This window comes from Lepidochelys olivacea, assembly GCF_965140295.1.
Source record: "Lepidochelys olivacea isolate rLepOli2 genome assembly, chromosome: 12".
Classification (NCBI taxonomy): Eukaryota; Metazoa; Chordata; order Testudines; family Cheloniidae; genus Lepidochelys; species Lepidochelys olivacea.
Window position 1 is genome coordinate 37,004,897 of NC_140422.1, and position 16,862 is coordinate 37,021,758.

A 16,862-nucleotide genomic window follows, 5' to 3' on the forward strand; every position below is an offset into this window, starting at 1 on the left:
TACCTGAGCTCACGGAGTCTGGATAGAACAAAATCAGTGGAGCAGGGAAGGAGTCAGAAAGTAGAGGCTACTTTGAACTGGATTCAGACCTGGATAGAAAGCTGGTGGAGTTGACCAAGGACATGGGTGTGATCCTGCTTCCTAATGACATACCAGTTGGGCTGAAGCATTTTAGACCTCATAAAATCTAGCAAGTAAGGACGGAGGAAGACCATGAGATAAGGAATTTACAATAGGCCAGTTGGGAATTGGGGAAACACTCAAGTATATTTGCAGTCTCAGAGTTGGGGTATCATCACATTCTGGCAATGTTCAGAAGGCAGCAATATGCAGTGTACAGGCACATATCCAACATTTATGATCTATTCCTTACTGTAAAGCTTATATTCTGAAGTCTAGACCTCCGCACCCAACTGCTGGTCTTCAGCAAGGCGTACAAGGCTGCCAGAGAGCCCAGGATGGCAAGTGCTATCTGTCAGAGAAAGAAGTTGTCATTCTTTCCAGAATTCAGAGGAGAAGGCAATCCATTGGAGGGATAGAATCACATCTTCACTTGCTTAGGCTGAACACCCACTCCTCAGGCAGTCAGGCCACATGGTAGAACGGTCCCTGTTCTGGCCTTAAAATCTATACATTTGTAAACAGGGTGACTAGGTGGTTACAAATCCAACCTGCATTCACTCATTAGCATACATGAGTCCTGTGCACATGTGAGTCACCGTTCCATATGATGTTCTGGAGGCTAAAAGCTCCTCTTACTACTGCGTTTTCAGGTCTCTGGCTTTCCCTCGTTGCTTATCATGGAGTCCAACCCAGATCCCCACGGGACCTCCTTTGGTGTCCTGACTGGGTGTCATGGCAGCCTTCTTTTTTATTTCTTGAAGGCTGAACACATGCAGCTCCCCAAGGCTTTCCACATCCATCATTCCCTTCATGCCCCAGAACAGCCTGGCTGACTCCTCCAGGCAGTTTCCCGCATCTGGGTGACCTGTGGCCCAGAGTGCAGCGTGTGCAAATGGTTATTACTCACATCTGTGTCTCGCTGAGACGTTCCAGGACTGTATGTATATGACACTGCAAACGATACTTGGAAGGGAAAGAAAGTGAGCAAGGGAGGCAGCAGGAAGGCAGCGTAGGACTAGAGCTTGAATTGACAGCGCTGGCCGGGATTTCCAAAAGTGACGTATGATTTTGAGGGGGCCTCAATGGTGCAATTTTCAGAAATCGCTGCGCACCTGTCCTCGGAAAATCAGCTGTGTTTAAGGTTGCACACCCCAAAAGTCACTAGTGACTTTGGAAATCATGACCCGTATGGGCTTTAACAACAATGGTGAGCATCACGGATGGTCCAGACCCGGAAATCTCAATACGTTTGTCTAACCAGACAATGAACTTGCCTGGCAAAGTCCTGGTGGAAACAGGCTGCCACCATTGCTCACAAAGACCTTGTCTACAGTGGCAAAAACATTACCCATAATTCACCCTAGTGATAGCAGCGGAAGCATAGTGTAGGCAGGACACAGAGGCTTTTACCACCATGTTGGCAGCATCTGCTCAGAACAAGAGACATCAGTGTGGTAAACATTTCAGAGTCCGCTTCTGCCCTGCCCCCAATATTGCATTGGCTACTGCTTGGGGAGCTGCCCGCCGGCGAATTATTTATTGTGTGTGTTTATGGTAGTGCCTAGAGCCTCCGACAGAGATTGGCGTACCAGGCACTGTGCAACCCCTAGGGAGAGACTGGCCCTGCCCCAGGGAGCTTACAGGGTAGCTGGACAAGACGGACCAAGGGTTGGAGGGGGAATAGAGATAGAGAGAGAAGTGAGTCACCCAAGATCACTGGTAGAGCCAGAAATAGAAGGCAGGTCTCCTGACTCCCAGTCCAGTGCTCTACCCACTAGACCATGGTGCTGACAGTTGCCAGGGCAGATGCATGCAGCCTTTGAGAAAGCTGATGGGCACAGTGAAATGTGCATGCCCCAGAAGATGGAATCAGTTGGGTGGTTGCCAGGTGTTTGTTCCTCTGGCAGGGTCAGACCATAAGTTCCCTCCGCCCCATCCCAGGTTGTTACAGGGGTTCCAGGCCCACTAATGTCACCAGCTGATGATTCAATGCTATGGTGATGGGTGCCCCATCTGTGGGATTTGTCACACAGCACTGGCAGGAGCATACAGCAAGTAATAATAGCTAAGCTGTCCCATGAATGAGGCACTTAGATGTCCGAGTGACCTAAACTGCACTGCTAATGAGTGTGGGCGCAAAGAGACAGGCCCGATTAAGGCAGGGCGGAGAACTCGGCCCTATGGGAGCAGCTGAGCTCGCAGGGCAGGCATCTTTCTCTGGCTCAAAGAAATGAGCAACCTCTTCCAAAAAGGATGCCAGTGCTGCCTCAGAGACTGGCACGTGGGAAGCCCATGAGTGGCCGGTGACCCACTCATGCACCGCCCCAAACCCGTCCGACCAGGTCCAGGAACACGCAGGAGATTCCCCCCGTCTGAACAGCTTCAGCGCAGGTCTCCCACGCCGGCCCCAGAGCCACCATCGGTCTTAGCCTCTTAATGCACAACTGCACACAGCCCCAGCCGCCAGCCTCCCACATGGCACAGAGGGTGAGTTTGTTACATTTCCTACCTGGCTGGCAAAGTGTGGGCTCAGGGAGAGGAGGCACAATTGAACTCAGTCTCAACCCGGACAACATCCGAGCTCATTCGCGGCTCTAATTATCACCTGCTGAAACAACAGCTGCCAAGTGCTGGGGAACTCAAAGGAAAGTCAACCAGGTCTTGTTGTTTCAGCTGCTTCATTTCACATTATTTCTCTCCCTCTCTCCCCCTCCTGCCAAGGGAATCCTGGGGTGCCACAAACTTGCCTGCGCTGTTGCAGTGCTATCTTGCTTCGCATACTTCACTGTCAACAGGAAAGCAGACTGGTCTCCTGGGCTACTGGTTGGCAAGTCAACACTGCACAAGCCAGCGTAAGAGGGAAAAAACAGAGAGGGGTTATCTGGGGGACAGAGCAAATAATTGGAGAGACGAACAATGAATTTTAATGAAACCTCTGTAGGAAATGAGTGGAGGGAGTTGAGTTAATTGTGCAGAGCAGGATGGGGAGATTAGAATTCTTTTTGCACAGAAGATGGCGAGTCTCAGCACGAGGGGAGACGTATAGATCATGATCTCCTTGGGGAAGGTGATAAAGGAGGTGCTAGCTGTAAGTGGCAAGGAATACGCTAGAGAGGGGATGGCTGGTTATAAACACCATCTCCTCTGGGCAAACCAGGCTGTCTGGGAACCCAGGCTTTGGTCTCGCCGATGGGGCGGTCGGCGGGCGGTGCTGCAGAGCTGTCTGTATAGGCGATGAGGTTACCCATACAAATAGCTCAGCTGTGTTCTGCCAGCACTCCTGGGCACTACATTAACGCCAGGGTTGCTAGCCCTGTGTGGGTTCAAAATGCAGGTAGCTGGTCTGGCAGCTTGTGGGCACCAGGCATGGGGCTGTGCAAAATCCCCAGGTTAGGTAGAAGCAAAGCTTGCTGAGACTGCCACAGAGCATGCTGGGACTGTGTCCTAGGAGCCTACTGTCTGCTGGATCTCACTCACTGCTTGGCTGGGGGCACTAATCACATTGCATGGGAGCAGACCAAGGCCTGGACACACATTCCACAAAGATGCTTTTATTGGTCATTACCTAGCAAGTGGGTCATATATGGTAGGGCAGGTCCTCGCCCCTTACCTCGGGGCTCTCTGGCTCCACCTAGCTGTGTCTCTCTCTCTGCCCACTGGCTGTGGACTCCCCCCTAGGGGGTGGAGCTACAAGTCCCAGCATTCTAATTAAAGGGCCAGTCCTTATATTTTAACCCGCGGGATCCTGACACACTGCAGGGTTCAATCTCTTCCTGATGCCAGAGAAGAAAGGTTATTGAACCACCTACCACGATCAGTCTTTCAATTCTGTGTGCTCCGGGGCTCGCCCTCCTACAGAGCCAGCCACGCTGCACCTAATTTTCCTGGAGAAACTCCTGTAACATCCCTTCTTTGTGACAAATGTGGGGGAACAAAAATCGATGGCCGTCAAAGAGGCTGAGCCGGTGACTGTCCCAGTGGCCTGCCCATGCCCTTTACCTTAGGAGCAGCTCTGCTGCCAACGTGACAGATGCTGGTTGAATGGATAGGTTCCCTTGCCTGCCCGAGAGCCCATCAACTAGAAAGAATCTTCTTAGCCTCTGAGACCTCAGGGAAGCTGAAAGAAACATGCAGAGAGAAGGGTTAGCTGCATACACAGACGCACCATTTCTGGTAGCCAGGGCATTCAACCAAAATGCAATCTCAGAGAAGGGCTGCAAATGTAATGAGCACTGAGCTACCTATTTGCAGAGACACCATAAATGCCAGCTAGCTGCACACCCCACATATGAAGAACCAGGGATGAGAACACACATCTGCTCCAAGACAACTTACACACCCTTATAACCAGCCCTATCACATCCCGCCCATCAGCCTGTTCACTGGTAATAAGACTACCTAGCTCTCAGCTAGGGCTTTTCATCAGTCGATGTCAAAGTGCTTTACAAAGGAGGTCAGTGTCATTACCCCCATTTTACAGATGGGGAAATTGAGGCACAGAGAAGAGAAGAGACTTCCCCAAGGTCACCCAGGAGGCCAGCACCAGAGCCAGGAATAGAATGCATGTCTCCTGAGTCCCAGTAGCAGCAGAATTCCAGTCTAGCCCTCAGACTGAAATGAGAATGGCACAATGTCCTGCTTTTTGATAGCAATAAATTCTCTCTCCCTCCAACATGGAATTAGTTTTCCTGATCTGTGGCTTTCAGGCTCATTCTTCAGGCACTTTGCATGCCTGCATAGCCCCTAGAGCAATCCCATAGGAGTCAATGTAGACTCTCTGGAGTAAAATTCTAAACATGCTTAAGAGTTTGCAGGACTGAATTTGCTTTGGTTCTTTTTGCAGAACTTCATAAGGACAAATCCAAACCAACATAAATCTAGTGAGGAAGCTGGTAACCAACTTAGGTTCCTTACCAGATATAAGAGGTGGACAATATATAACATTGTTTTTTAAAATGAAATGTGTCTGTTTTCATGTTCACAAACTTCAGCACAAAAGGTCACATGTGGTGTGAGAATTTCTGCATTTGCAAAACCAAACCAAACAAACCCCACCATTTTGACAAGTGGAACCCAAAATGCATTGCATTTGCTTGAGCAAAGAGTAGGATCCCCCACCCCTATCACTAGCTGGCCTTAATGTTACTTTGCACTCACTTAGCCCCTTCCAAATGTTGTTATAACTATGCCAGATAGCCTCACTAGAAGGCAGGTATACATAGCATCATCCCCCATTTACAGATGGGCAGTCTGTGCTTCAGAGGTATTAAGGGCAAGAGTTTCAGACTCCTCCAGGCACAAAAACAGAATAAAAAATGCACACACATTTGTGTGCCTAAATTGTGTGCACATTTACCAAAATCTGCAAGAGCAAATATGCTAATTGTGCATGCAAGTGACTCAAAAGACTGGAACTGATGATAAGTATTCCCCCATTTGTGCACAACGATGGGTCTGAAAATCCAGACCCAAGGGACTTGGGCAAGTCCCCACAAGTCAGTCTGCAGTGTAGGTGTAACTGTGTCGGTTCCATGATAGTAGAGAGACAAGATGGGTGAGGTAATACCTTTCATTGGACCAACCAAGTCAGTATCAGAACCAGGATTACAAACTAGGTCTTTTGACTCTCAGTTCCATGGGCGGCGGGTGAACGTGCCACCGGGGGAGGCTAGCCCTCGACACCTCCCCCTCTGCCCGAGGCCCACCCCTTCCCTTCTGCCCCCCTCACCCAGAGCGCAGTCCCCCACACAACCGCTGGCCCCCCTGCACGGCCCCAGAGTGCCGGGCAGGCGGGTAGCGCAGCTAGAGCGGCCCAAGCCCCCGCACACCCAGCCCTGGGCCTTGCGCACATTGGCCCCAGCCTCTCGGCCACAGAATAGCGGGAAGGGAACTGGAATTAGACAGGAGTGGGCTTTGTGGTGGAGCGTGGGCAGGGCTACGCCAGGCTGTTTGGGGAGGCACCGCCTTCCCCTGCCTTTGCTATCCTCCACCCATGCTCAGTCCTCTGTCTGAGGCACTAAACTACAGCGTCTCCAGGAAAATCACTTCACAAAAGATTCCTGTTTGCAAAATAGCGATTGGAAAAAATGATCAAATTGAGAAGATAAATCCTAAACACACCAGCATGGACCTAATGTTTGAGAATCAGGTGTGATCGGAGCAGGCAGTACAAGGATTGCATAAGCAACCTGTGTATTGGTTCAAATGGCCAGCTAGCTATTGGCATATGGTAATTGTGCATGCAAATTAGGCACCCAATTGGACACACATTTTTGTGAGAATAAATTGCATTTTAAAGGTTTTCAATTTGAATAGAGAAAAGTTTCACTAATTACACAGGGATGGCCTTTTTCACTGAGCAGCATCAGTTTTACAGCCAAAGTCCTAGCCAGCAGGAGACGATCTTCCAGACAATGGAGGCCAGTTTCAAATTCCAGGGGCACAAAGTGGGTCTAAAAAGTCTTTCCTACGTCTATTTCAAGCAGATAAAGGTCTTAAGATTCATGACTCCGTTTTAAAAACACTAAAGGCTAATGGGCTGGAACATACTGCTGCCTCTCAATCACTCATTACACAAAGAAATAGGATCTGACAGGGAATAATCCACACAACAACCAACGTGACGTCATCTGTGCATGAGAATGAAATGTAAGGTCACCAGGCCAAGGCACAAAAGCGAGGGCCAATAGCCTGTGCGCTTGGGCCAGACACAAGCCTATGGGGATGCCAGAGCAAAAGAGCTTGAACAGGGGAACGGGTACGATGGATCAGCTGCACGAGACTTGGCCATGTGGTGGAAGCAGCCCAGAATTAACTTGCCATCAGCATGGTCAGTGAAAACAGGGAACATTTCATCACATGGCTAATGACTATTTGCATCGACCTAACTATGTTGACTTAACTCCACCTCCGCAAGAGGCATAGCGCTTAAGTCGGTGTAGCAGACAAGTTAGATAGGGATCAATATTTTAGTGTAGATGCTTACAGCAGAGATCCTTAAACAGTGGGGCGCGCCCCCCTAGGAACATTTGGGGGGGATATGGTGGGGCCTGGGCCAGCCTCCACATGGGGCGGGGAGGGAGCACCACCCAGCCTTGCCCGCAGCTCTGCTCTGGCCACGGCTCTGCTCCAGGCACCAGCCCCAGCCCCCGGCCATGGCTCCATTCCAGGCCCCTGCCTCAGCCCACTTAGCCCTGTCTGCCTCCCGCCCCCAGCTCTTAGCCCCGGCTCGGGGGAAGGGGGCGGTATGGACAAGGGTAAGGGTGGGCGCAACCATGAAAAGTGTAGGGACCACTGGCTTACAGAGTTAGGTCAACCTAACTCTGTAGTATAGAAAACAGCTCAACGAACGGTTTCAGAGTAACAGCCGTGTTAGTCTGTATTCGCAAGAAGAAAAGGAGGACTTGTGGCACCTTAGAGACTAACCAATTTATTTGAGCATAAGCTTTCGTGAGCTACACGAAAGCTTATGCTCACGAAAGCTTATGCTCAAATAAATTGGTTAGTCTCTAAGGTGCCACAGGTACTCCTTTTCTTTTAGCTCAGTGAATTTAATCCTGTGCTTGAGGGCTTTGCTGAATCACGGCAATAGAGAGTCTCTCTCCTCTCCGCATCCAGGAGACCTTTGTACTATCCTCATGCCAAATCTGTGATTAACTGCCCCCACTCCTCCCAGCTCCATACCAGCATTACCACTGTGTCCCTTCCGTGATCTGTTCACTAATAATCACAGTTACCTCTATGCAGCTACCATGGTGCAAGGTTAGTTGCCCAGCCAGAATCAGGAATGGGAGGTGTGGGCACCAAAGCCTTGGGGCTAATATTGGCGTTATGGGTGACTAAATATCCCTGAGTTTGGGAAGGCTGGGTCCTGTGGTTAGCCAGTAAAATACAGATCACACACTGAACACTGGCTGTTACATTCTGTTCCCTGGCTCTACCAACGCACTTTGTACCCTGCAGGTTACAATAAGGACACAGGACAATGTCTTTTCATCACAGGAGCCATGCAGCAAGTAGCACCAAAGGCCTATGGGCAGATGATCACCTGAACTGAGCATTCAATTGCTGAGCACCCAGCGGGGGGTTTCCACCATCGTCTTTTACATGCAAAGGGTTTTTTTTTTAAATGATGCTTTGCAAACACTGACAAATTCAGCCTTGTGGGGAAATGACCTTGGCCCCCCCATCTCTGTTTGCTCATCTAAGAAATGGGAAAAAGACCAACATGGTCATCAGTGACTTTCAGGTGCCCATCTTGAGACAATTAGGTGTTAAGCAGCAACAGCTCCTCTCATCTTGAGTGAAAAGACAGGGTTCTAGGCGTCTCGAGTTGGGTGCCCAAAACTGGAGATACCCAGAATTAGAGGCTGCTTTTGAGCATTTTGGCCTAAGTGACTTGCCCAAAGCCACAGGGAATCAGGGCAGTGCCACGATTAGATCTGCTGACTCAGAGTCCCATGCATGAACCACTACACCACACCACCTGTCTGAACTACGGAGGCCTTTAGATGGCCAGCTAACAGACCGCCATGATTGGCTGCACACTCTCTGGTGCTTTATAATGCAAAACGACACCTGTTCAGTCTTTTTCCTGCAGATTTGCTGGATCCCTGCTCATTAAGAGCGGGCCCGTGGAGCGTAAATGTCAAAGCAAACCAGGCAGTCTGAGCTAGGCCCATTGCCTTACAAGGATTCATTAGTCCTGCCTGAGCTCTTGGCAGAACAGGTATTCGGCTAATGAGCTCCAGCACCGCTCCTCGCTGTGGTTGGGAGTAGCAGTGGATCCTTCCCAGCTAAACAGAAATATTAGGAGTCACAGAGAAATGTTCAAAGCTGAGAAGCAAAAGAAAATCAAGACAGGGAAACCAACACTCTCGCCAATAGAGAATCTCACCCGGGCTATTCAGCTGCAGCTGGGGATTCGCTACAGGGACCGGCCACAGCCAGTTCCCCTTGTCACTGGAGAACTGCAGGAACATCTCGTAAAAGACGGGCTCAGGGACTCGTCTCAGCAGGTTGGACACCTGTACAGTGCACTGTAAAATAAAACCATGACAATGCTATAACAAAGATGCTGTGTAATTAGCCTTCCTTTGCCCAGATGCAGCTTTATCTGCACCGCAGAGACTTGTTCCGTTTTTAAGCAGAAAAAGACCCTGCGATTTCCACTAACATTTACTGCCTGGGATTTGGGGGCTATTCAGCCCCTTAGATTACGCTCTGGTCTCGATTGAAAGTCTGGCCCTCAGAGAAAAATTCTCCTCTCCTATGCAGTTCGGCTTGATGAGACTCATTCCCAGCCTGGGGATTCCTGGGACACAGGGAATGTCAAAGCTAGACAGATAAGCCACTCGCCCAAGGACCCAGAGGACATCTGTGTCAGGGCAGAGACTAGATTCCCAGATCCCCAGTGCTGGCATACAGACACAGACGTATTAAACAGCAGTATCTGACTGTAAAGACCATGAAAAGATTGAGCATTATTTCAAAATTCATTAACCCCAGGGGGCAGAAGAGTCTTGGGCGCAAGGGAGGAAAATAAATCACTAGCTCTGGATCTGGGAACCCAGTGACTTATCATGGAGTTTCACTGCAACGCCTCCATGCAATTATTGCTGCAGACAACCAGCCTAGCCCCTCATTTAGTGCTAGTTCAGAACACGGGAGGCAGGGCGGGGATGGCAGGAAGACGCAAATGTAACTTACAGACTGTTCGTAGGATGTCCCAAAGGAGTAGGCAGCATCGAGTGCACTCTCACAGGTCTGCACAGAGCTAGCAGAGGGACAAGGAAAGGCACTGAGACCAGGCAGTGGTGACGTGCACCAGAGATTCCCAACCCTGCTTCCTGGGACACCTCTGCGCTCCTGGGGCCATTGCTATGAGACCAGTGCTGTCAGTAGGCTGAGGAGACAGCCTCAGACTACACCCTGAGCCAGATCCTGCATGCCATAGGGTGATCAGTGGTGGGGATGGAGCCTCCCAGAAGCAGAAAGAGGGGAAGGTGGGTATGTGACACACGTTTCAGTTGGGGGTTCACTTTCTCCCCTCGCTCTGGCCTCTATTATCCACTTGGTGCGGACACCCAACGTGGTCCCAGGAACGTTAAGAGGTGGTATGTAGAGTGATCAAACAGCTGTATCAGTTAGAGCTGGAGCCTTCCCCACATCTTCCGGCCAATGCAGGATTGTTCCCTGCTGTCAATTGTCTACTGCTTTATCCCATCGTAGGTTTAAAGGTCCCAGGCAACGGCACTTCCACCATTTCCCTTGTGAGACTGCCACAAGGACTGCTCTCAGATAGTCAGCTCCCACTTTCAGCCCATTACCCCTTAGATAGCTATCTTACAGAGCTCCGATTCCTGTAGTACCCAGGCATCTCACAATCCTTTCACTGAATTTATCCCCACCACTCCTCCTTGGGAGGCAGGGCAGGGCTGCAATTCCCCATTTCACAGGTGGGGAACTGAGACAGAGAGAAGATCGCACCGGCAGTCTATGACAGAGAGACCTGAACCCAGGTCTCCCAAGTCCTAGGTTAATGCCCCACCCACCCGACTATCCTTCCTCTCTAGTGCAACTTCAATTCTCTTCTAGTTAAATTCCACTGTCCCAGCCTAACTAACCCCCCTTTAGTGTGACACCCTTCACACGTTTGCACTTACATGTCCCTTCGCCAGGCTGGACGTACTTTGTACTTGTGATCTGCACTCAGCAGTTAGACTTTCCAGCTCCTGGATTATTTTTGTTGCTTCTCCAATTTATCATCAGTAACTGGTAATTATCTCCACAGGGCTGTATGAAGACAGCCCATTCCCCGTCCGGTCTGTGGTGTGCAGCCTCTGCCCATGCAGCCCCCTAAAGCTCTGCTGGCCCTCGCCCCTATCCCATAGGGAATTCCTGTCTAATTTACTGCCCACTGTCACCCCTGCTTTCTGGGTTTGTCCCTCCCATTAAATATCTGTACCATGCTCCTAACCTCTCCAGGCCCCTTTTTACATCTCTGTCCTGATTGTAGCTCCTCCTAATTTAATTTGACCTGCAGTTTTCATCATTGTGCTGGTAACCCCCCCTTCCGGGTCTTTAATGAAGCTGTTGAATAAGAAGACCTCTAACACTAGCCCTTGGGATAACCCTGGAACACCTCCCCACAACTTGATATGCTGATTTTTATTATCCCCTTTTGTTTATGATTCTTCAGCCACCTTGCTCTCACTGTGTCCATGCTCATGCCCCAGCCAATTTGAATTAAGGTGGCGAGCAAGATATCATGTAGGAATTATTACATGGTTGCGGAGACCCAGTGGTTCAAAAGGGGGCCACAGTTCCGATAATGTTGGTGGATCAGACTAAATTTCAGCCCCTAGTTCTAGCAACTGAATCCCAGCACTGGTTACACATCACAGCAAGGAGAAAACAAAATTAACTCACCTGCAAAGTGCCACCTGTCACGTCCTCCCAGCCTAAGAAGTTTCCTTGGGCATCGTACTTTACAAGCTTAAAATTGATCTGGTCAGGGTAGGGAAGACAAAGTACAATCATCAAGTACAAAACTTTGCAGAAGAGCTTGGCAAGTCTAAGGTTTTTCCATGCCCAAGTGCAAGCAGATTTCATTTAGAGCACCCTTTGTTTTAGCTAAGGGAAGGTTTAACAAGGAGCCTGTTCTGAGCTCCCAGTTCAGTAAGATAAGTTTAGAGGAGCAGAGTCTCCTACAAAGAGAGGCAACTTGAGCTGTCCAGGACCCTGTGTGGACACCAAACAAGACCAGGAAAGGGTACAATACCCCAACCACAGCAGTTGAGGTTGAAAGTGAAGACAGGCAGGTTCTGAGAGAGGGCAGGAATGGGACTGGGGTTAATTAATAAAGAACATATGTATTATTTCTCATCTTTTAATTCATACACATAGCTCTGTATGTGTCTGTCTGTGCATCAGCCGTGATTTACCTTGGAGTTCTTTCCAAAGGAAAGTGGAGGCAGCCCTGTCTTGCTATAAAATAGCTTCGGAAGGTTCTGGCTTCTGAAAAGAAAATCAAATCCTATTTGTCCATTAGAAAGAAAGATCGATAGATAGAGATGAACAGTGATAATCAGTAACAGCTTGTCACCCAGTTCTGCAGGCACAGTGGGACTCACTCAGCCTTTGCATACAGGTCGTAGGCCCGGGTTTCCAAGGAGAAGGTGTTCAGAACAACCATGTTGGTTAGGAGCTCGCAGGCAGTCAGGTTGCAAGAGTTCTAGGGAGAGTGCAAATAAGGCAGGGTCGTAGCAAGAGAACGACGTGTGAGTTATCGCAATACAATCCCTAGTGCGGGCACACTGAGTGGACGTTTTCAGAGAACTATCCACAATGACTCCAAGATCTCTTTCGTGAGTGGTAACAGCTCATTTAGACCCCATCATTTTAAATGTATAGTTGGGATTATGTTTTCCAATATGCTCAAAGAAAGACAGACCAAAAAAACTCTCCGTGGGAGAAAGCAGAGTGCACCTGCCCGTCTGAGCACCTCCATCTTGGATCCCTTCAATCCCAGCCTGTCCCCTCTGTGCACAGACTTCCTACATGCAAAAGAGCGCGCTTGGACAAAGAACCCTAGCTACAAACACTATCTCAGGAGCTTATACAGCCCTGCACTGGAGTATCTGAGTGCCTCACAACATTTACCCTCCTAACACACTGTGGGGCAGGGCTGATATTCCCATTTTACAGGGGGCAAAATGAGGCACAGAGCAACTAAGTGATTTGCCCAAAGTCACACAGAAAGTCTGTGGCAAAACAGGGAACTAAAGCCCAGGTCTTCTGAGTCCCACGCTAGCTCCCTAACCAGTAGACCATCCTTCCTCTCTAAAGGATGTGATTGCAGAGCCATTGGCCATTATCTTTGAAAACTCATGGCCATCGGGGGAGGTCCTGGACGACTGGAAAAAGGCTAATGTAGTGCCCATCTTTAAAAATTTGGGCCAAAAGAAATCTGATGAGGTTCAACAAGGACAAGGGCAGAGTCCTGCACTTAGGACGGAAGAATCCCATGCACCGCTACAGGCTGGGGACCGAATGGCTAGGCAGCAGTTCTGTAGAAAAGGACCTAGGGATTACAGGGGACGAGAAGCTGGATATGAGTCAACAGTGTGCCCTTGTTGCCAAGAAGGCCAATGGCATTTTGGGATGTATAAGTGGGGCATTGCCAGCAGATAGAGGGACGTGATCGTTCCCCTCTATTCGACATTGGTGAGGCCTCATCTGGAGTACTGTGTCCAGTTTTGGGCCCCACACTACAAGCAGGATGTGGAAAAATTGGAAAGAGTCCAGCGGAGGGCAACAAAAATGATTCGGGGACTGGAACACATGACTTATGAGGAGAGGCTGAGGGAACTGGGATTGTTTAGTCTGCAGAAGAGAAGAATGAGGGGATTTGATAGCTGCTTTCAACTACCTGAAAGGGGGGTTCCAAAGAGGATGGCTCTAGACTGTTCTCAGTGGTAGCAGATGACAGAACGAGGAGTAATGGTCTCAAGTTGCAGCGGGGTAGGTTTAGGTTGGATATTAGGAAAAACTTTTTCACTAGGAGGGTGATGAATCACTGGAATGCGTTACCTAGGGAGGTGGTGGAATCTTCTTCCTTAGAAGTTTTTAAGGTCAGGCTTGACAAAGCCCTGGCTGGGATGATTTAGTTGGGGATTTGAGCAGGGGGTTGGACTGGATGATCTCCTGAAGTCCCTTCCAACCCTGATATTCTATGATTCTATGAAAGGGAGAGGAAACAGCCGAAGAGGGTAGCAGCAACATTACTTACATTACAAGCCAGAAAACTGCCATCAAGGAAGGTGGCCTCCCTGAGTGAGGTGGGCTGCCGGGAACTCTGCATGGAAGAGGATGTTCTGGCTGCAGAAGGTTCTTGGTAACACTGAGGGTCTGTCTACCTGGCAGTCAGAGCTGTGACATGTCGGTAACATGCACAAGCTAGCTTTGGTCTAGCTCAGGGGTGGGCAAACTTTTTGGCCTGAGGGCCATATCGGGGTTCCAAAACTGTATGGGGGACCGCGTAGGAAAGTCTGTGCCTCCGCAAACAGCCTGGCTCCCGCCCCAACTGCCCCCCTCAGAACCCCTGACCTATCCAAGCCCCCCTGCTCCTTGTCCCCTGATTGCCCCCTCCCAGGACCCCCCCACCCCTAACTGCCCCCCTGGGACCCCATCCCCTATCCAATCCCCCCTGCTCCCTGTCCCCTGACTGACCCGACCCCTATCCACACCCCAACCCCCTGACAGGGCCCCCGGGTTTCCCATACCTATCCAACCCCCCCATACCCCTGACCCCTATCCGTACCCCTGACCAGCTCCCCGATACCCCACCCCCTACCCAACCCCGCCTGCTCCTTGTCCCCTGACTGCACCCCCACCCCCTGACAGGCCCCCCGGGACTCCCACACCTATCCAACCCCCCCCGTTTCCCCCCCGAAACCTCCACCCCATTCAACTGCCCCCTGCCCCGACTGCCCCCTGGGACCCCCTGCGCCTTATCCAACCCGTCCCCCCGCTCCTCGCCCCCTTACCAGGCCGCTCAGAGCACCAGGACTGGCAGCTGCGCCGCCCGGCTGGACCTTGCACCCCCGCCACCCAGAGCGCTGGCGGCCCAGCAAACTGAGGCTGCAGGGCTGGGGGACAGCAGGGAGGGGCCAGGGGCGAGCCTCCCCCGCCGGGAGCTCAAGGGCCGGGCAGGAGGGTGCCGCGGGCCACCCCACCTCTGGTCTAGCTAGATCGAATAACAGCAGCGGAGATGCAGCAGCAGAGGGTAGCCAGTGGAGTACCTACCCGGGCTGCCGGGGCGTCATTGCGATTGTTACTGGAGCTAGCTAGAGCCAAGTTAGCTCCGGTATGGCGTCTACATGTACTGCACCTCTCTGACTGCCGCGCAGGCATGCCGAGACAGGGAGAAGGGCCGGTTAGAATCCCGATTTGCACCTACACAAGCACCGCACGCCGACGCCTGGCCCCTCACGGTCCGGCCGTCAGCACGGACGCATCGCAGGCCTGGAAGACAGAGGAGCGTCAGCAGCTGCGGAAGGCGGGAGCTGGGGTTGCCAAGTTACCGCGCGATCAGCTCTGGGAGCACCCAAAGTTCTCGAACGCATCCAAAATTGGAGCCTGACCCTGCTCAGGTCTTCACTGTGGTAGGCCACACGGGCCCAGAGCAAGTCTGGTGAGTCACTGGAGCTGTGGGGAACTCTGCTAATGACTTCACTCCGCTCCAGCATGCAGCCTCCAGCTGGCAGAGTCAATGCAGACTGACCAGCATTAGCCAGAAGAGACTAAGGAGCACTGGGTTGGGCTGGCTTCATTTCCTCTGCGATTGAAGCTCTTGCACTAACACGTGGCAGAAACGCATAGCCAGGGACGCAGACAGGCTTTCCACTGGGCAGGTGCTTTTTAAAGCAAGTCACTACATTTGGATCTAGGTTTCAAAACACCCTCCCCACTCCGACAGGTCAGAGCTGGAGTTTTGGTTTGGCCCATTACAGAGCTGTGGGCCAGCTGCAAAATTCAGCTCCCAAGTTCTGGGGTGTTTGGCTCAGGGCCACCCTTAAATCAATCAGTTTTCAAGCATTTGGCATAGCCAGCTCCCACTCACCTGCAGGGCTTTTCACCAGGTGCTCCCCACACGGGCTGCACTGAAACGCCTCTGTGTCAAGGAACTGGCTGGGGCCACAGTTCCCTGGTGGAGTGGTGCTGCTCTCCATTTGGGCAGAGCAGCAAAGAGGGTAAAGCAGCCAGGCAGAGAGCAAACAGTAGCCCGCTAAAAAGCGAGACATTTTTTCTGAGCTCCAGCAGACGTCTGCCGAGCTTCCTTCCAAAGCCCTTCGCCTCTTGCTGGCTGTATGTGTAGATAACAGCATCCGTGGTTACCAGCACTGGCCACTGGTGTTACACAACAGAAAAACTGCTTCATTCAGCATGTACCTGGGGTAACTGAGAACACGGCGGAGACTTCCCTCTTCTGTGAGTGCAGGCTTGGGGACGGGAGGCTGAGAGCTGGAACGACCAACTCAAGGACAATCGGATCTTCGGGCTGGGCAGGGAAGCAAACAGGGGCAGTGCAACTTGCACAGTTAAACAGGCACGCAACCAACACGACCCCCTGGCACTAGGTGCCTGGGACAGACCAACAATGCAGCAGCAGACTGCTATTGTAAGGATCTTAACAGGGTGGGGTGGGGTTTTTTTTTATTTAATTTATTTATTTTACAGGAAATGGGTTTAGTAAAAAGGCAAATGTAAAATCTGTATCTGCCTTGCCCCTTCCTTAGAATCTTGCATTTGCTTGTAAAGTAGAGGAGAAGAATATCTCCGCTCTAAACAGTCTGTTCTCTGGCTTTAACCATTCAGTTACTTCACAGCTAGGGGGTTTATGTTTATGATTCCTCTCTATAGGAAGGAATGTTGGAGGCTGCTGGAATATGACTATTAGAGCTAGTAGGGGATGTCAGAGGAAGTTGGGGATGAGAAGAATATGGGTTATTCAGCTTGAGAATGGGACGGTTGCCTCTTTAAGACGTCTGCCAGTCTGCAGAGACAGCAGCCAGTTTGTTCTCTCAGCTGCAGCAGCTTGTTACAGAGGTGGGACACACACACTGTACTTCTCTCCTGGAGACTTACTTTTGTTCTTCTTTGTTTTTATTAATCTAAGACTCAGGTCAGTTCTGAAGGAGGGTACATATTCTGCTCTCTGTGTATCGAAGCATGAG

General features: G+C 50.7%; 1 protein-coding gene across 1 annotated transcript in view; it reads right to left on the reverse strand.

Annotated features, from left to right (window-relative positions):
- Window positions 1–15,857, reverse strand: part of LOC311528907 (meckelin-like) — a gene marked incomplete at its 5' end in the record, with an annotated part of 30,290 nt that extends 14,433 nt beyond the window's left edge. Inside the window, 13 exon segments of the mRNA XM_084644402.1 lie at window positions 374–472; window positions 1,031–1,086; window positions 2,804–2,961; window positions 4,123–4,240; window positions 9,020–9,161; window positions 9,832–9,882; window positions 9,884–9,898; window positions 11,554–11,631; window positions 12,069–12,141; window positions 12,258–12,358; window positions 13,916–13,981; window positions 15,086–15,150; window positions 15,749–15,857. Of these exon segments, the coding sequence (XP_084500528.1) occupies window positions 374–472; window positions 1,031–1,086; window positions 2,804–2,961; window positions 4,123–4,240; window positions 9,020–9,161; window positions 9,832–9,882; window positions 9,884–9,898; window positions 11,554–11,631; window positions 12,069–12,141; window positions 12,258–12,358; window positions 13,916–13,981; window positions 15,086–15,150; window positions 15,749–15,857 (1,131 nt within the window).
- Between the last annotated feature and the right edge of the window lie 1,005 nt (window positions 15,858–16,862).